The following is a 19,298-nucleotide window of genomic DNA, read 5'->3' on the forward strand; positions in this document are numbered from 1 at the left end:
CTGTTGTGCGGTGAACCGGTGGGAAAAAGGTGCCAGTGGCTAGCTTCACCGACGTCACGCGGTTTCTGATATTACTCATCCTGAAGGAGTTCAACGGCCGACAGACGAGGTGCTCAGCGCAAAACCACAAATTATTTTGATTTGAGAGACATCCAAGTTAACTTTTGTGTTGAGGGGCTGCTTCTGTAACGTTTTCTTTTGAATTGCAGGATCCGGTATGCAGTATCTTTTCGTTATTTTCAGTAAACGATTCATTGGAGGCCACTCCGATGCAAAATCTTTTCCAGAGGTCGACTCAGTCTCGTTCAATTCATGGGTATGCCGACGTTTGACGTCCAACAGAACCGCAATTTTAAAGGCCCATACGAATTGCTCTCAGCCAATTATTATAGAATGCTGAAATAACTTGTCCTGGAAGCCTATGCTGTCTGGCCCAAAGGTCACCCATATATAGTTATGTCCATCTTGCGAGACGTCGTGGGCGCAGTCTGCTGCTGCCTGCCAGATGAGCCAGATACATACAGAGCAGGACTCTCCCGCGACCTGAAAAGGTAGCGCCTCCCCGTATGCTGAACCGGCCGCGTGTTGCTGCGGGCACCGGTATTGTAAGGATGTTCAAGTGTTCGTACTATGAGTTCACGACTGCAACCCACTTCATCAGGCTTTCCGACTGGCGCGCACACTCCACGTTGCGGCAATACAATCTGGAGAAGCATATAGCAGATGTGAGTATACTGTCATGGCCATAGAGAGAAAGTCGGTGAAGCTCTCAAGGCTTTGCTCTGGGAGCATCCCTACCCCCGATGTTTCCCCTGCCCACATCTTCCCGACCTCTGCCTGAAATCAACCCACATCCATCCTCCTCTCCGCCAGCATCTATGTCAATGAATAAAATTTCCAAGCCAAACTAAGTTCGTGCCGAGGGCCCTTAGTTTATTAGCGGGACATGGAATAGTGTTGTCCCTGATGTTACGCTTTAAAAGCCAATGTCGTTATGCCCCGTTTCATTTTTTTACGTCTATTGGCACAACCACACGTTCATATTTTCATATGTGTATTTCTCAGGGCGGTTTCTCCGAAGTCTGGCTCGTCCGCTGTCGGTCAACGGGTGTGGAGCAGTGCCTGAAAGTGGTCAATCTTCGCAAACCATGGCTGCTGCCGGGCGACGTAAGCGAAATACACGCTGTGCGGCACGCGAGACCCAAATACGCAAAACCCAAATCCCCTGTGCCATCCCCGGCAGTGTGCACTGTTGACATTAGCAAAACCCGTCCCCCCTGTCGTACATGCATGCACAAGTCCTCATGAAGTCATGATCCTCACGCTGTCCGTCTGTCCTTAGCAGTCTGTCTGTCTGTCTGTCCGCATCTCCAGGGGCCCTAACCGCCACCGCAGCCCTTGTGCCCTCAATCACAGAGTCATCCACCGCCCTGTCTGTAACATGCATCCCCGTACATTCCTTGTCCGTACGTTCGACCTACATTTTCACGTACGGCACCACTAGGTTGAGATTCTGCGCGGTGAGGCTCGCTTCCTCCGGCTGTTGGACCACCCGGGGCTGCTGCGGTGCCATGACGTCTTCGAAACCAAATATCATCTGGTGGGGGGTGTGTGTGTGTATGTGTGTTGCATGTGTGTTGGTTGTAGGTGTTAAGTTGTAATGTAAACGTTACGGAGTGGGAGGCTTCTGGGCCACTTGAACACATTGCCATTTCTACGATTTATCATACCATGCAGCACCATCCACAGCCATTGCCACACTGCACTACGCCGGGTGGTGTGTGTTTATGTGTGTGCGTGTGTTGCACATGTGTGTTGCAAGTATGCAAAACGTTGTTTGTTTCTTGGATGGAGCAACGTAGTCTTTTCTCTTTGCTGACGTTGTGATGGGCGTTTGACGGAGCATCGTGATGACGATGTGGGATGCTGGTGATGGTGTGCTGGTGCCCTTGTGAGTGTGCGTGGGTTTCTTTGTGTGTAGGTCTTTGTATATCTGTAGGTTCTGGTCGGTTAATGTATTCCTTGCTGTGGTGGTGTTGGCGGTGTGGTGCGGTGTTGGGTGGGTGGAGGTCTTGATGTGGGGTCGCCGGCGCTTGGGGGCGAGAGGGCCGCAGCCACCGAGAGCCCCGGCGAGCCCCCGGGTTCCGCCCGTTAGGAGCTCCCCTTGCTTGTCCTTCCCCGACCCAAATACGTGCCTACCGCTCCCCCACCCGCACCTGCCTAGCCGCCCCACCCGCACTCATATAGGATATGGCCCCGCCTTTCCTCGGCCTCACTCGCCGTTGCCTCTTCCACACGTCCGGCAGGTTATGATCCTGGAGTACCTCTCGGGCGGTCAGGTACGACATGGAACGTCCCCCTCGTCCCCTCCTAGCCACCCCCGTCCCCTCCCAGCCACCCCCGTCCCCTCCTAGCCACCCCTGTCCCCTCCTAACCACCCCTGTCCCCTCCCAGCCACCCCCGTCCCCTCCTAGCCACCCCTAGCCAATCTTCAGAACAGAAAACTTAATCTGCTCTGCCTAGCATTAAAACCCCTCATCCATCCGTTCAGTTGATGTGTCGGTTGTGCATGTTGGACGTCGGTTGGCAGTTGACCTCCCTCTCCTTCTCCTTCTCCTTCTTCCTGCATATCAAGGATATCCGCCCTCCCCTGCACGGCCTGCATGCGGGTGTGTGTGTCTTCCTTCCCCTCCGCCTCTCTATGTCTGGAACAGGTTCCCTCTTTCACCGCTCCCACACTCACACCCTGCCCACCCAGATGCTGGACCACCTGCACCGAGTGGAGCACTACTCGGAGGCGCAGGCGGCCCGGCTGTTCGCGCAGGTGCGCAGGTGTATGTGCGTATGTGTGTGTATGCAGTTCTGTTACATATCGATCCGGGCCTGATGCTGGCCAGGGGCAACCCCAATGGGAACGACCGCAGAAGCACTCCCCCCATAGCGGGAGGAGAGGGGTGTGAGGGGCCTCAGTCCCCTCCTGCCCGACCGAGGGCGCGCGACCCACTCTGTGTCTCTACGACTCTGCTTCATGTAATCCACCATGATGATGAAAGAGCGCACGGTGTGCCTACGAAAGGCCCTCTCACGACCAACTTCAGACGCGCTGCGGCACAGCTCCCCCCAGGCAGCCTTTGCACCTTGAGCAGCAGGCGCGGCTTGCTGCCCACCCTGGGTGGGTCCCGGTGCATCTCCCGGGCGCCCCTCCTCCCCGTGGTGTGGGGCAGCCTTATCGGTACCCTGAGCCCAGAAGTAGAGCCCCCCTACGAACGCGGCAACCCGCGCGTCGACCCGAAGACTGCGATTCGGCGATATCTCGCCCCGTGTGGCCGCACCTCACGAGATCGCCGCTACGTCACACAGCACACTGCCCTCTGTTGCAAAACGAGGAAAATTCACCGTTGCCTTTGCGGGCTTTGGTCACTGGGCTTTCCCTTTCCCGCAGTTGCAAGCTGCACAGCCTGCACCTGGTTCGCCGTAACTACCCCCCCCTTCGCGCATCCCTAGTTATACTACTAGCTATATACAGATCCTAGATTAGTATGTATGTATGTATGGTTGGTTGGTTGGTTGGTTGGTTGGTTGGTTGGTTGGTTGGTGGAGCCCGGCAGTAGTGTGCGGGCTGCGGTGTCGAAAGACCGGTTGGCTCATGGGAGGGGGAGGAGGTCTGGCCTAATGCTGCCGCAACCGCTAATCGCTAACTGCTGCTGCTGCTGCTGCTTCCTGTGCGTTGCTGCTGACGCCGCCAGGTTGCCGGTGCTGTGGGCTACATGCACAACCTGAACATGGTGCACCGCGACATCAAGGTGAGTGCGGGTCCGGGGGCCCCACTACGAAGACCCGCCACATTGGTTTTGCTGATTTAATGCCAACCGCTTGTACGGCATCCCCGTGTACAACAACCCCATGTGCCCCCCGCCGCATGTGTACCCACAGCCCGAGAACGTCATGTTCGCTCGGCCCGTGGAGGAGTGCGTAGCGCAGGGCCGACCCCTGAGAGTGAAGCTCATTGACCTCGGCATGGCGACGGTGCTGCTGCCGCCGGAAATAGCCAGGACCAAGATCAAGGCGGAGGTGCAGCAGCAGCAGCAGCAGCAGCAGCTCCTCCGGAAGCGGCGGGGGGAGCAGTACGGCGGGACATCGTCGTCGTCAGGGAATCAGCAGCCGCCGCCGCCGTCATCGCGACGGACTCCCCCCCGCGGGTGTATGGGGTCTCCTGGCTTCATCGCACCGGAGGTTGTGCGCGGGGGCTGGCACACGGTGGGGTGACATGGGGGAGGGGAGGGAGGAGGGGAGGGGAAGGAGACAGCAAGCGCGGCCCCAATCTACGCCAGCACGGCGAGGTGGGTATTTATATACGACACTGCTTGCCGAGTTCCTTGTTCGTCTGGTCGGGGCATTTCTGGAGTCCGAGTACAGTGAAGCCCCCGGCCCCCGGCTGCCAGGCTCCGGGCCCGGAAGGCCACTCAGGTGCTTGTACACCGAGAGCAGCTGCCGCACGTCCTCACTGGAATGGCAGCTATGGGCTTCTGCACATATTTGTATGTTTGGTTGTGTTGTGGGGTGTATGGCGTAGCGATTTGCCGCGGTCCCCATCTCTCCAAATTGGCCCCTCTCCAGGTCTCTTTCCTGCCTCTCGCCCTCCCCTCAACCCCCTTCTCACCCGCTCTCGGTCATCACTCTCTCCACTCCTCCAAATCTGCTCCTTCCTTCCCTCCACGCACTTCCACTTCCACACCGTGTCGCGGGCGAGCGGACCTCAGTTGAAGATGGACGGTACGGTGCAGTGCCGCGCAGTGCCGTGCAGTGCAGTGCGGGGCGCGGGGGTGCCCCCCGGTGGAGGGGGTTGGGAGGGAACGTGTGGACGGAGGCTCTCCGGGCAGCCGCGAGCGGGGGGGGGGAGGGGGAGGAGCTGCGGTTTTTGGTGGGGGATGCCGGTTGCCTTCAAAACAACGCACACGTGTTTCGTGTCAATATTAGTAATACAGACAGATTTCCATCCATCCCTCCATCCCTCCCCTCCCCTGTGTGGTTCGTCTTTCCCTCCCCTCCCTCCTTCCCCCCTACCCTACCGCACCCCGTTCCCCGGTTGCAGTCTATTCCCTGGGTGTGCTGCTGTTCGCAATGCTCACGGGCCGTAAGCCCTGGTCACTGAAGGACTCCAGGAACCTGTCGTACGGGGAGCGACCCATCAACGAGGCGCCAGGAATGAAAGACCCCATGTGCGTGTGTGTGCGTATGTATGTGGGTGCGTGCGGGTATGTGGGTGCGTGTGGGTATGCGCACGCAAATGACCCACAGGGGCCCCCGGATATCAGACCCCGAGTAGCGGGATTAGGAGGGCGGGAGGGGGGCCTGGGGCACTCCCTGGGGGGTTGGAGGCTGAGGAAATGCGGGGAAGCCTTCGGGGCCTGAGGGATTTCAACAATAAACACGAACGATCCCTAAATAACGTTTTCTCGCGATGTCGGTCAATGGGCGATGCACCCCTACCTTTCGCAATTTGAGGAGAAAGGAAGGGATTAGGGAAGATACAAGCACGGAGGGGGGAGGGGCCATGCAGCACACACCCCATTGACGGCACATGGCTCAAAAAGAGGGTTCATCTGTTCGGGCGGGCCGGGGGTGGTGGGTTGGGCGGTGGGAGGTGGTGCAGAGGGATGGTGTTGCCGGGGTGCGGACAGAAGGTGCGGTGGCGCGATGGTGGTGGACGCGAACATGTATCACCGATCACCCCCGCTTGCGAAGTCGGGATTTACCCGTCCCCGTCCACTCACCCACCCATCCACCCACCCATCCACCCACCCATCCACCCACCCATCCACCCACCCACCCGCAGCAGCCGGCCCCTCCTTCCCAACTGGCCGAACAAACGACCTTCTGACCGCCCGGGTGACGGGCGGCGGGCGGGTAGGACACAACACACGGTTGTCCACTACTGCTGTTCCTGCTGTCTCTGATTATGCCCTGCCCGGTCATGTCCACTCCTTGCAACCTCCCTTCCTTTCCCTCTTCACCTCACCTTACCTCACCTTACCTCACCTCAACCCTCACCTCACCTCACACCTTGATTCCCTTTCCCCGCACGAACCATCATCATCATTGCCACCATCTCATCCTCGCCACCATCGTTGTCGTCACCCCCACCCCCACCTCCACCCCCACCCCCACCCCTACAGCTTTCTGTCGCTGTCCTCCGCCGCCCGGGAGCTGCTGCTGGCCATGTTGGCGGACGACCCGCGGGACCGTCCCTCGTGTGGGGAGGTGCTCAGACACCCCTTCATGACGCAGTCCATGGCGACAGGGGGTCCCGCGCTGCTGAGTCAGCCTCTGGATGCGGCCATAAAGCGCCGCTTCGCCCAGCTGGCATCCTTGCGGTGAGTAGCAGGAGCAGGAGGAGGAGCAGTAGCAGGAGGAGTCTGATCTGGGGAAGTCGTCGGGGTCGTCATTGACATCGTGGGGAACAGCCCCCGGGCCTCCGCTTCTGAATGCGGACCTCCCTTCCTCCTCCTCCTCCTCCTCGCCTCCTTCCGCCTCATCACGGCCGCAATAACACCGAACAACGACACGAACACATGCAGCGGGTTACATATTATTCCTGCTGCATTTCCTCTTGCTCACTTTCCGGCCCCTTTCCATCCCCCTCTGATTGCATACGTTTCCCGCTCTCATCGCCTCTACCTCGCTGCCATCGCCACCACTTACTCCGCGAGGTGTCCGCAGCCGCTTCCGTGGCTTGGCCTTCGCCATGATGGCTAGCCGGGCGGAGGGTCAGAACCTCTCCGACTTCACCAAGCAACTCACGGACAGGCGAAAAGCGCTGCACAGGTGCGTGGTGGTGGGGTTGGGGGTAGTGGGGATGGAAGTGGCGGGGGTGGTCGTGGTGGAGGGGGAGAGAGATCGCCCTAGCTGGGGGCCAGTGGACAGGCTAGTTTTAATAACAGAAACCTGTTTTCCTGTTAATCCGGAAATTTTTTGCACTTTTTTCCTTCAGATCTTCAAGTTTTCTGTTATGTTTTAATTGCCGAATTTCGCCGAGCCATTTTAAGCACATGAGGCGCGCGCGTGTAAAATGGCAAAACCCCGATCCGGCTTCAGGTTTTGTCCCCACGGACTGTTTTGAGCACGTACTTGATGATCGCATATTTCTTGCCGAAAGCACCTCGAGGCAAGGTGAATAATCGTAGGCGGCCGTAGAGCCGGCCCTCCATTCTTTTCCGACTTGAAAGCCGACGACGAGATTGCGCCAGCCAGCCATATTTGTGCCATATTTGCAATACCTCTTCGTCACGGAAGATATAGCCACAAGGGCCCGGGAGCGAGACAGGCGCCCCGGGAGTGGGGCCGTCGAGCGGGTGGGGAGAGGAAAGGAAAGGAAAGGGCAATGAGTAAGGGCTGCTCTTAGAAAGCTTTTGAATCGGCCCACCTCCCCCTCTCCGATCTTCCCCCAAACCCCCCTTCTACCGCGCTTTCACAACCTCTTAACTCCCGGGGACTGACTGTCGGCTTGTCGGCCCTCCCAGGGACCTCGTCGTCCGGGCCAAGACCCGCAACTCCGTGAGCTTGCAAGTCGAGAGAGACCAGCAGCAGCAGCAACAGCAGCAGCAAGGGATGGGACTGCAGGACCGCAACAGTGGTGGTGCCTCAGCCGGCAGGCAGCTGCTGCGTGGCTCGCTGCTGCTGATGCCGCGTGCGCAGAAGCACAGGCTCTCCGCCACCGCCACTGCCACTGCCACCGCCGGCCCACCCGTTGACAACAGCCCCGCCTCACAACCCGGCTGCCGCCTCAGCATCGACTCGGCCTGCTCGCAGCAGCCGCTGCTGCTGCGGCAGCGCGAACAACATCAGCAGTGGCTGCTACAGCAGAAGACGACGACACCGATGGCGACGGCGCGGACGTCTCTGGACCGACGAAGGAGCCTGACCTTGTCCGCGGACTGCGACGGCGACGGCGACGACGGCTCAGAGCGGGGAAACCTCGACCCGCAGCGACCCAACACTCACCCGCAGCTTGACGGATCCACACACCGCAGCTTGGAATCGTTTGGGGGCTCCTCAGCTTCCTCCCGACAGCCCCTGGTGGGGCCCGGTGAGGGCGGAGGTGGAGGTGGAGGTGGAGGTGGAGGTGGAGGTGGAGGTGGAGGTGGAGGTGGAGGTGGAGGTGGAGGTGGAGGTGGAGGTGGAGGTGGAGGTGGAGGTGGAGGTCACAGGCAGCTGCCAAGCCATCACGCCAGTCATCCGGTGCTAAATTGGCTTGCGGCAAGCGGCGGCGGGACCGGCGGCGCCGCCAGCAGCCAGGCAGGGGGTGCTTCCACGGCGGGGGGTGCCGCCGGCGCCGGCGGGAGCCGTAGGGCGCCGAGCGCCTCGCAACCGCCGTACTATCACCTCCTGCAACGGCACGGGCTAGAGACGGTAGCGGAACCGGAGGAGGGGGTCGTCGACGCCGCCGGGCTGCCGCCGCCGGCGGTAGCAGCAGCAGCAGCGCCGCCGCCGCCGCTGCCGCTGTTGGAGCCTGTAACCGGTGCAGGCTACCGCACCGGCCGCGGCTGGTCCAGCTCCGGCCGGGCGCTGGCAGGCGCGCCGCAACCACCTCAGCAGCCACCGCAGCTGCAACCACCGGCACAGCAGCGGCATCTGGCTTCCCGACCGCGGCGGCGGTCCGTACGGGATAGGGGGCTGGAACTGGCGGCAGTGGACCCACTGGCGCTCATTCGGGAGCTGCCAGGTGTCGCCGGAGGGCAGTTATGCAGGGCGCACAGCGCGCCGGAGAATTTGGCCGTATCGCTACTGCCCCTGCTAGGCAGTGACGGCGGCGGCGGCGGCCGTGGCAGGTGGGACGGCGGCGGAGCCGCTGCCGCCGATGTCGCCGCCGCCGCGGCAGCCCGGACGGGGGCTGCTTTGGGCACCTGCGGCGGCGGCGGCATCGGCGGCATCGGCGGCCGCTGCAGCGATGTTAGTGACTTGTGGTTGGACCGAATAGCGCTGGGTGCGGATATGCGGTGCGTAGTACAGGGCCGCCCTTGTCCGGGCATGGCTTGTCTAAGGAGTTCGTGATGATCCTGCCTCCTCGGCTATTAGAGCCCCGCCTAGGGTCCAGCGGGATGTCAAGCTAGCCTTCTCATCATCGTATCGTCATCTCAGCGATATGCGCCGTCATGCGTTTTCTCATCTCATCGCTTATCTCCGCCGCTTTTCGCTGCTTCGATGAACTACATGTCCGACCGTTGAGCTGGTCGTTAGGGCCAACTTCCAACCGCCAACCGAACTGGCCTCATAGGTCTCATCATAACCGTATTGCTGCATAACTCAATGATGTTATGTGGCTTGTGGCTTGTGTGACTTGTCTTGCAGTGCTCTATCGGCTAGCAGCTGGACTTTAGACCTCCTGGAGAATGCTGAGCTGTTGGCGGCACTGACCGGCGTGCCGTTAGGCCGCCAGGCCTCCTCATCCAATTTGGAGCCTACCGTCGTACGCGGCGGTACGGCACGGTGGCAGAGCGGCGCGCTGGCGGCAGTGCTCAGCGCCGCCACACGGGCTTCCAGTGACGCCGCCGCCATGCTGCAGCAGCTACGCACCGACGTGCCGCATGGCGGCGGCGGTGGTGGCGGTGGTGACGGCGGTGACGGCGGCGGCGGCTTTACGTCCTCCCAATCGCGCGATGTGTCCGTACATCAACTGGCGCAGGCCGTACTGGCGGTGGCGCGTGCGGGAAACTCGACTCATGGCGGCAGCGCCGCTGCCGCTGCCATCGCTGCCGTTACATCGCTCACCGGGCGTCAGAGCAGGGACGGCTTGTTGTCGAGGACCGCATTTGCAACGGCGGGAGCGGCGGCGGCGGCGGCGGCGCTAACGGGCCCCGAAGCGGACACAACAATTCAGCCCTACGCCGGCGTCGCCAGCCCCGCTGCCGCTGTGGAATTCAGCCCTTCGGGCCTTGCGTCAAGAAGCCCGGCCGACGTTAATATCGTCCCCTCGCGGCCCTTAGAGATCGGGTGTGGTCTCCAACCCCGAGCGCTGTTTGACAGCTGTCCCACCCCGTTGCTCGTACGTCCATCCCTGGATGGATCCGCCGTACAGTCGATGCCACCGCAGCCGCCGCTGCGGCTGCTGGAGGCAGCCGCGATCACATCGCGCATAAGCGAAGCCACTGCCGTCGAGGGGTGCTGCGCAGACGTCGGAGAGCCGTTGCCGCTGCTGCGCACGATCGTACGGCACGATATGGGCTCTGGGCCGTCGTGCGATGTGCCATACACCTCCCTGCATCTCACCGCGTCGTCGCGCCATCTGGGAGTTTCGCTGGCGGCGGCGGGATCTCCTGCGGCCGCCGCCGCTGACGCGGCTGTGACGGCGGCTGCGGCTGCGGTAGCGATGCCTGCGGTGACGGGGACAACCTCACTCTTCAATTTGCCAGGGTTACTTGCGATGGCGGAGCCGCCTGTACGGCTATCGTCCCTGGCGCTAGTTGACGCGGACGAGCGCATCGCATTCGAACAGGCATCCCTGGAGGGAACACTACACGGCGGAAACCTCTGGCTTCTGTGGGCCTCCGGAGCCGCCGCCGCCGCCGGCCCCGGCGGCGCTGGCTGTTCCGCCGATGGCAGTACCCGCCACGTCGCCGCCGCCGCCGTCGCCGCCGCCTGTCGCGAACTGAGCAGCCAGAGCCGCCTTCCTCAATCAGTCCCCCCAATCGCCCCCCTCCTGCCCGGCAGCGAAGGCGAGCGAGCTCCTGCCGCTACCGCTCCTGCTACCGCGTCCACCTCCACCTCCGTCACCGGCCCCGCCCGGTGGTCCTCCAGCTCGGAAATCGGTGTGGAGCTGGGGACGGGCGCGGACCTTCTGGGATTGCAGCTGCTGCACGAGCGGCGTGTGGCGGGCCGGGCTGTGGGCGGTGTGGGCAGTCCGGCGGGGGGGCCCCCGGACTGCATGCGGTCTCCGCGCTTCACCCTGGCGCGTATCACGGAGAGCTCCGACATAGGGGGTTCGCCCGGGGCTAAGGGCGGCAGTGGCAGCGGCGGCGGCGCCGCCATCACAGTTGCTACCGTTGCCGCTGACGCGGCGCCGGGCATGCTAAACGCGCCGCTGGCACCGCTTCCGCCTCCTCCTGAGCCGCCGCCGAGGGGTTTTGAGGCAGCTCCGCAGCGCCTAACGACCCGTGGCTCTAGCGGAGGCGGAGGCGGGGACGACGGCGGAAGCCGCCGCTGCACTGTTCCTGCTGCTGGCAAGCCGTCTGCCGAGGCGATCTCTCCGGGCGGCGGCGGCGGCGGCGTGGCGGCGGCGCGCTGGCGTTCCCCGTTCGAGGTCTTGGCGGCCTGGGGGCCCTCCGCCACGGACCCGGGGGTGCCAGACAAGGCGTCGTCGCCCAACGCAGGATCGTAAACGCAGCCGCACGGAACATGCTGCAGCAGCAGCCACCTGCCAGGCCGTAAGAGCTCGTACCGGGGCCTAAATAGCTACAATAAACCCGGGGAAAGCAACAACAACAGCGACATATCTGTCAAGCGCGCGCGTGTGTGCTTGTTTTTCTTACCTGGTAGGTGTTGTAAAGCAACACACCCACACACCCACACACACGCGCATTCGTTGGGGGTATTGCGGCTATTGGGCCGCACGCGTGATGAATCTGTTATCTAGAGCTAGAGCTAGAGCTAGAGCTAGAGCTAGAGCTAGAGCTAGTGCTAGAGCTAGAGCTAGAGCTAGAGCTAGAGCTAGAGCTAGAGCTAGAGCTAGAGCTAGAGCTAGAGCTAGAGCTAGAGCTAGAGCTAGAGCTAGAGCTAGAGCTAGAGCTAGAGCTAGAGCTAGAGCTAGAGCTAGAGCTAGAGCTAGAGCTAGAGCTAGAGCTAGAGCTAGAGCTAGAGCTAGAGCTAGAGCTAGAGCTAGAGCTAGAGCTAGAGCTAGAGCTAGAGCTAGAGCTAGAGCTAGAGCTAGAGCTAGAGCTAGAGCTAGAGCTAGAGCTAGAGCTAGAGCTAGAGCTAGAGCTAGAGCTAGAGCTAGAGCTAGAGCTAGAGCTAGAGCTAGAGCTAGAGCTAGAGCTAGAGCTAGAGCTAGAGCTAGAGCTAGAGCTAGAGCTAGAGCTAGAGCTAGAGCTAGAGCTAGAGCTAGAGCTAGAGCTAGAGCTAGAGCTAGAGCTAGAGCTAGAGCTAGAGCTAGAGCTAGAGCTAGAGCTAGAGCTAGAGCTAGAGCTAGAGCTAGAGCTAGAGCTAGAGCTAGAGCTAGTGCTAGTGCTAGAGCTAGAGCTAGAGCTAGAGCTAGAGCTAGAGCTAGCTTTCCCCAGTCTGGTAGACTGCCGGTCTACTCAGGTTCGTGGCTGCAATGTGCCAATGCATTTCTGATGTCGTCGTGATGATGGTGATGTCCAGGCGCCATCAGGCGGTGCGATTCCGCTCCCCCGTGCGGATTCCGTGAGCATTCCGTGAGCAGTGCTGAGGGATATAGCAGCCTGTGGGCATGTTTACCTATGTCCCTAATTTGTTTCATTTCATGTCACGCTGTCAAGGGCGCCAGCTAGCCTAGCCAGTGGGGAGCAGGGCCTGGCACTGGTGCACTGGAGAGGGCATTCCCTAGGGGGAACTGGGAAGCGAGGGGCAGCTGAACCCATTCGGGAAAGGCTGCTGAAGTAACCTGGAAAAAGGGAGAGGAGGAGAGGACCGTACAGCGACTGGTGCGGAGCAGCCGTCCTGATGCTGACGTGTATTTCTAAGAACGTGTCGTACAAGGACACGTAGCAGATTGCAGAAACCAGATGGGGGTGTGGGTGCCTCATGTTCTTTGCGATCCCCTCTTCATATTCACGGCAGTTTTTCTTACACCTGCTTAGGCACTTCCCGTACGAATAGTTATCCGTACAGAGCTGCCTACTGAAATAGGTTTCCGGCACGGCGCAGGCGCCGATGTGTGGCTGCTATCCATAAGCCCCCACGTGCACGTGGGGGAGTCGTACTACTACCAATATACCCCTCCGCTTAGTTTCTTAGCTATGGCATATTTGACGTTTTCAGGCGCCCGACGACCGTCATTCTCTGTTCCGTTTTGTCGCATTGTGCCCTATGCCTTATGCGCTATGAGGTACGGGCGCGTTGCGACTGTAGTGCGTGTTGGAGTTTCAGTTGTACTGCGTGTTGTAGACTGGACTTGTGACCCGGCTCTGTAGGTGCCTGGCGCGCGGCGGGCCTGACCGCTCTGACCACTCAGACGGCGGGTGGAGACCTCCTTTTACTTTTCTGTGCGCGCAGGGCTGAAACGAAAGGTCTCGCTGCACGAATGAAGGTCACTTGGTAGCTATTTTCTTACGAAGCTAAAGTGGCGCCGAGCACTGCAGCGAGCGTGTGTGACTGACTTGGGGTTGAGGGACTGAATTGAGCTGGAAAGGAGTTGGAGGTGGCTGAGTGCGCGCGTGTACATGCCCTGCCGTGACGGCGGCCGTGTGAGGCGCGTGTGCAGGAAGGTGAAGCCCGAGGGCGGCCGTCAGCCTCGTCGTGCGTCCGCCGGGCAGCGGCAAGAGGGAGCTCCGGGAGCCGGGGGAACGACCCACCGCAGCGGCATTTCTTCGAGGCAAGGACCGGGGTGTGTGTGTGTGTGTGCGTGTGTGTGCGTGTGTGTGTGTGTGTGTGTGTGTGTGTGTGTGTGTGTGTGTGTGTGTGTGTGTGCGAATGTGTGTGTGCGCGCGTGTGTGTGTGAGGCGCCTTTTGTGGTCCTGGCCGGTGGGTGTATGGAGGGAGGAATGGAAGGGGGAATGGAGGGATGCATGGAGGAAGGGTATGTATAGAGGGGGGGATGGAGGGATGGATGTGTGGATGGAGGGATGCACGGTGGACTCCCCCACATTTTACGTATCGATAGCTGGGGCAGACGGAGCAGATTGAAGTTTTACATGCTGGGAAAGGTTTTGAACCACGCATGCTCTTTTTCCCACACCGCATTTAGCACCTAACGTATCTACTGAGGGCTTCTGCTTTATGCTGCTTTATGCTGTTGCAGGTGTCCCTCTGCGTCTCCTAGCTTCTGGCCACCGGGGCTATAACACCTGCCCGTTCCATCTGCACCTCAACCGCGGCTGAAGACCTCACGGCGTTGCCCTACGCGGCTTCCATCCCACGGAGGGCGCTTTGGGGACCTGCCCCCTGCCCCGCCGGCCGCCGCCCTCTTGCCCCCGCCTAGAAGAATTCCGACAATGGAACACATGTAGATCCTGCTGTTGCGAGATAAGGCCCGGAGCTTCTCCTTACCATTTGAGCGTTCTCACGCGTCGTGTCTACAGGACGATGACCATCCGACGCTCTTACAGCTGCTCGGACATTGCGTCTACGCGATCAGGTGCTTGTACCACCTCCTCACTCCATCCTTGTCCCTCTCTCGCTGCTTCGCACCTGTTGGGCACCCTCGCCATCGCCAGCCCAACAAGACTGCCACCCCCCACCCCCACTCCTAACCCATGTACGGGCGTCTGCTAACGTGAGAGTGGGAGCTAAACGCCTACTTACATCTCACGCTTCATCACCCCTTTCCACCTAGCCCTGCGTAGCTCCCTGCACATGTCACGTGCGGCCGCGTCCATCGTCAGTACGCCTATCTGTCTGTCTGTCTGTCCGTTCGTCAGCTCAGGGCACGCCGTCCTGCTCTCCATCGGCTGCAGCGGCAGAAACATACCTCTACAATGAAATGTATACACATTAGGGATTCCGGCCCTTTTCGCCCCAGCTCAGGGCCGAGGAGTGACACGGTCAAGAATACTACCCTCATAGTCCACTCGAGCAGCACTCAAACAACACGTGCCGCGGCACAAATGCATTTGCCACTGGGGTGTTTAACACCCCTGGCGACGACGAGACAACAAAACCCATGCTCCTCGTTCCCGTCCACACACTATGCAGCGAAGTACCGTGCGCCTGGCCTCTCTGGGGCACTTCATCGAAATCTATCACTCCACACCCACGTGCGGCCCCTCCTTCATCCTCCTGCTCACATGCCGCCGATTTACTGCAAATTCAGTTTCCTTTTCAGCTTTCCCCAATCTTCAGCTGGTACACACAACCTCTTCCAGCCTTCCCCTAACACACTCTCCAGACCGCAAGCAGACCCAGAGATCTTACTTCTGACGCTGCGTCTATGTCTGGGCCGATTAGTTTCTGTGTTATGTGTGTCTGTTCACACAGTTTGGCGGCAACCCGTGTCAGGCAGGCAGTTAAAAAATTTAAACCCCAAGATCCAGGGCTTGGGGCCCGTGGATCCATAGGCTCGATCCAGGATTTCAAATATTGGATCCAGGATCCAGTCACCAACCAGTCCTTGCCGACCTGTCGCAAGACAACGACTGACCGATTTAGTGGTCGTGGGGGAGGGGGGAGCGACCCACGAGCAATTCATCATCCGGACTGCCCCGCACGCTGCACGACCCTCCCGCCGATCGACAAGGTCTGTCGCACCTGTGCAGTTCGCTGGCACAGCAAAAACGAGCCGCGTGATCACTCGGGACTCCCCACCCTGACAGCGCGCATCACAGCATGTACAAACCAACATCCTACCCATGTTTGTCAACACCGCCATCAGCAGCTCCCCAACCCACCGACAAGCAGGGCCAGGCCGCCCGCGCGAACCCCCTCCGTGCTGTTTGTCACCACGGCCATGTCTCCCCGGAGTGGATGATTTGCTGCAGGGGGCAGGTTGCATCATTACGCACAGCACCGGCCACTGCACTCCCTGCCCTACGGCTGGGCCAGTTTCTTGAGGGCCACCCCACCGATGTGCGGTCCACTAGCGCTCACACCGCAACCGCACAGAGAACGGTGATATCGTCCGGCTTGCCACCGCTGTACACCATGTCAAAGTGCTCTGAAGCAGAAGCTGCGTACGGCGTGCTCCGGTACTTGTCGTATGAAGCTTCGAACGCCAGCCGCGCCAGACGCTGCGCGATGACCATCGACCCAAGCCCACGCGCCCGGCACGCCCCCACCTCGTCAGCAATCTCCACGTCCGACAAGTTATCGTACAACCCGTCCGTGCCCAGGACGAGTACGTCACCCGGCCGTACAGACTGCGTCGCGACGTGGCACATCTCCACCGAGTCAGCCGCCGGGTGATGTCCAAGCTGGTACGGCCGTCCAAAATCATGTTCAAGCTGGTTGGTTCGGAACTTGACGAAGTAGTGGGGGACGGCGGCACCGCCGGCAGCTGCTGCTGTTGCCGCCGCCGCCGCCGGCACCGCTGCAGAATGCGGCTGTGGGGGCGTCCGAACTTGCGCGTGCGCGTGGGGGTCATCGTTGGCCGCGGGCCGCAGCAACAGGCAGCCGCTGTCCCCCAGGTTGGCGGCGAACAGCTGTCCCGTGTCCTGATTCACCAACACGATGCAGGCAGTGCTGGAGCCCTGCACCCCAGCCGCCAGCGCGCCGCTCACGGCGTCCTGCATCACACGCACCACGTCCACGTTCCCCGCCATCACGCTGTCCCTCGCCAACCGCATCAATGCGCGGGAGAAGTCACCCGAATCGATGCCGCGCTCGCGCCACATATACACGCCATCCGCCACACCCATCCCCAACACGGCGTTGTTCTGCCCCACACAGTAGAAATACGCGTCCTCGCCGCCGTGCCCAAATCCTTTGCGGTTCACGCCCTTGGCGCCGTCCTGCTTCACCTTGTCGGGGTGCGGTACGGCAACACCCGACACAGTGAGCCGTACAGGCTGCGCCGCCAAGTCATCCTCCGGCGCCACGGGCAAGAGGTTACGCTCCAACGGTCCCCGGCGCCCGCCGCAATCGGCTTCACCGAACCAGGAATGGCAAGGGAAGTAGAGTCTGTGGCGTTCTGGCGTCTGCACGACAACGTGCTCCAAAAACCTGCATGCGCGCGATAAGGATAGGGGACGGATAACAATTATAGCGGAGCGACGGCATGGGGGCCCGGCGGTGCACCCCTTGAGAATGTTCGTGGTGACTGTGGTGGTGCTGACCATATGGTGTTGGGACACTGCTGGCGGTTGGGGTGCATGGCAGGGGGAAAGGGAGGGGCGTCCGCGGAGGCATCTCCTGATTGTTGAGGACGCATCTACCCGGGTGGCTCAAGAGGCAGGCTGTGCCTATCCAACAAACGGACAGACAGACAGACAGAAAGGTAAACTCCTGTTGTGGGAGGGAGCCCACAACCGGCGCCTCCAGCCATAAAAGCACTGTCCTTCCCCCAACGGCCCCCCCCCTCGCCCTGGCCCGGCCCGGCCCGTGCTGCGCTGTGCAAGAAAGAGGCATCACGCTGGCCCCCCTTTTGCTAGTAGTGGCGCGGCCGGAATAGAGTGTCCTATCTGTGCACTGGGCACCGTGGCAGCAGGAGCCGACACAGGGATACAGACACTGCGTGCCTTCCTGGAGCAGGCTCCGACCCCAGGACCTGCTACCCGCCTGAAGGGAACCGGAACCCGGGCTGGGTCAACCTGGTGCCATCGCGCGGATTTTTCCTGTATCTTCCTTTCAAGCTGCAAGGCTACAACTAAGGGGCTCTGAAGTCTTGGCACTGTGTGGACGGCAGCCGCTAGGGAGATTTCGGAGATTGGGTTCCTAGGTGCAGCTAGGGTTATCGGGCGGGAAAAAGGTTCCGGACGGACTGGCCAGCAGTGGATAGTTTGGCTGGCGCCGATACAAGAAGCTCTGTTTTCTGGTGTGGACACCAAAGCTCGAACTTACCAGCCGGTGCCTGCATCGCTAATGCTGCTCCCCAGGCGCTGCACGTTCACGAAGCGGACCTGGCCGAGGTCTTCTGGAGCACTAACAGACACCGTTCTGACGCTTCCGCGAGCGAGACGGTCCTCCTCGGTTTCGCCCACGATAATCCGTTCTGACTTCCCGTGACTGCCCACCAGTTGCAACCAAGCAGGGGCTAACGATCCGGCGCCCCTTAGGTTACCCGTTGTAATCGTAACTGTATATGTATGAAGTGCTGGGGCATGTTGAAGAGCCGCCTGGCTAAGCCACGCCTTGTGCTGTCCGAGAGCAGTGGGTACTAAGGCGCCCGCCGAGCCTGCAAGCGCTGCGGCTGACGCTGTAAGTCCTTTGATTCCTGTTGCTGATGGCTGAAAGTCAAGTAAGGGTCCAAGCAAGCGCGCTATGCGCCTAACAGCCATAGAGGCACAGCCGCTGATTCAGTTCATTCTCGAACACCTCCCGGAAGGTATGTTTGGTGTCCAAGTTCAGCAGAACGCTAGGTTTGGGGTAAACGTAATCCCTAGGACACAAACTGAGGACATATGGCAAGGCTGTGACAACACCTGCACACAACACGTACGGCGGTGGCGTGGTGAAAACGAACTTGCCTTGGAGCTCGCATTCGTGCTAAGCTTGTGTAAGTGATGGTAACTATATCCTCCTCCAACCTGCGTTCCATCGGCCACTTAATCATCAACGCTTGGACCACAGGACTTGCTCGAAGGGGCTTCGTGGCTTGTAGTTTACCTGCGGTGCATCTGCGAAGCACTCATCGTATTTCCGAATTGAATCCTAGCTTTGCTCTTTTTGGGTTGCGTTCACTTGGCGAAATGCTTAGGGAACGTTTGAAACGTTCTCTCTACAAAGTTCATTTTCCTGGCTTGAAATCAATGGCCTCTTAATCTCATGGTCTCAGCTTTCATTAATCACAGCGGGCTGCGCACTCGAGGAGCACATCCTGCTCCGCACAGCGAAGCGAGGGTCAGCACACGCTTGGCGGATGTCGCGTTCTCCATACAATGCACTTATGAACAGACCACTCAGCTCCGGGAAGAACTCGCCGCTGCGGCAGTCGGCCCCGTCCCCGGCCGACGGCGCTTTGAGCGGAGAAGGAAGCGGCGGTTGGGGTCTTAACTCCATGCTCCGCAACAGCATGCACGTCGTCACGCCGCGACCCCCTAGCACCGAGCCCAGCCCGCCAGTCACTTCTAGTGCGCCCGGCTCCGCGAAGTCGCCAATGGCGTTTCGCGCCCGGCGATTTAACCATGCAAGCTCTGGCTCCGACAGCGACCTCAGCGTCAGCGTGCCCTCCCCCTCCTCCAGCCTCCCTGAACCCAACAGACGCCGCAGCGGCAGCGAAAACCCGCCTAGCAGTCTCAACAGCCAGGCCCTCGTGGTCAACTCTATTGGAGGATCTCTGGGCCGCCAGCTCAGCTCCACCTCCACATCCTCTTCCGTCTCCGTTCGGCCCAACACCAGCCCTTCCAGCAACATCCTTGCCGCCTTTAACGGCCAGCCCGTACACGCCTCCCTAGACGGGGCAGTTGTGGCGGGAGCCCCCGCCAAGGCCCTACGGCCAAAAAGCTCCGAAACCAACGTCTCCAACGGCTGCGGCT

The 19,298-nt window shown here is 60.5% G+C and overlaps 2 protein-coding genes across 2 annotated transcripts; one reads left to right on the plus strand and one right to left on the minus strand.

Moving 5' to 3' along the window:
• Positions 1-1,148: 1,148 nt before the first annotated feature.
• VOLCADRAFT_94743 (uncharacterized protein) lies at positions 1,149-13,993 on the plus strand (the record flags this gene model as incomplete). Its single annotated transcript, XM_002953868.1, has 14 exons — positions 1,149-1,167; positions 1,375-1,520; positions 2,307-2,339; positions 2,759-2,824; positions 3,747-3,803; positions 3,934-4,257; positions 4,443-4,467; positions 5,093-5,219; positions 6,177-6,374; positions 6,721-6,825; positions 7,521-8,996; positions 9,349-11,335; positions 11,632-12,294; positions 13,973-13,993. The coding sequence occupies 14 exons, from the start codon at positions 1,149-1,151 to the stop codon at positions 13,991-13,993; spliced, it is 5,247 nt and encodes a 1,748-aa protein (XP_002953914.1).
• A 1,759-nt stretch (positions 13,994-15,752) lies between these two features.
• Positions 15,753-16,943, minus strand: VOLCADRAFT_64171 (uncharacterized protein; the record flags this gene model as incomplete). The annotated part of the gene is made up of 2 exons (XM_002953953.1): positions 15,753-16,109; positions 16,227-16,943. The coding sequence occupies 2 exons, from the start codon at positions 16,941-16,943 to the stop codon at positions 15,753-15,755; spliced, it is 1,074 nt and encodes a 357-aa protein (XP_002953999.1).
• Positions 16,944-19,298: the final 2,355 nt, after the last annotated feature.

Source organism: Volvox carteri (genome assembly GCF_000143455.1).
Source record: "Volvox carteri f. nagariensis unplaced genomic scaffold VOLCAscaffold_39, whole genome shotgun sequence".
In the NCBI taxonomy this organism is placed as follows: domain Eukaryota; kingdom Viridiplantae; phylum Chlorophyta; class Chlorophyceae; order Chlamydomonadales; family Volvocaceae; genus Volvox; species Volvox carteri.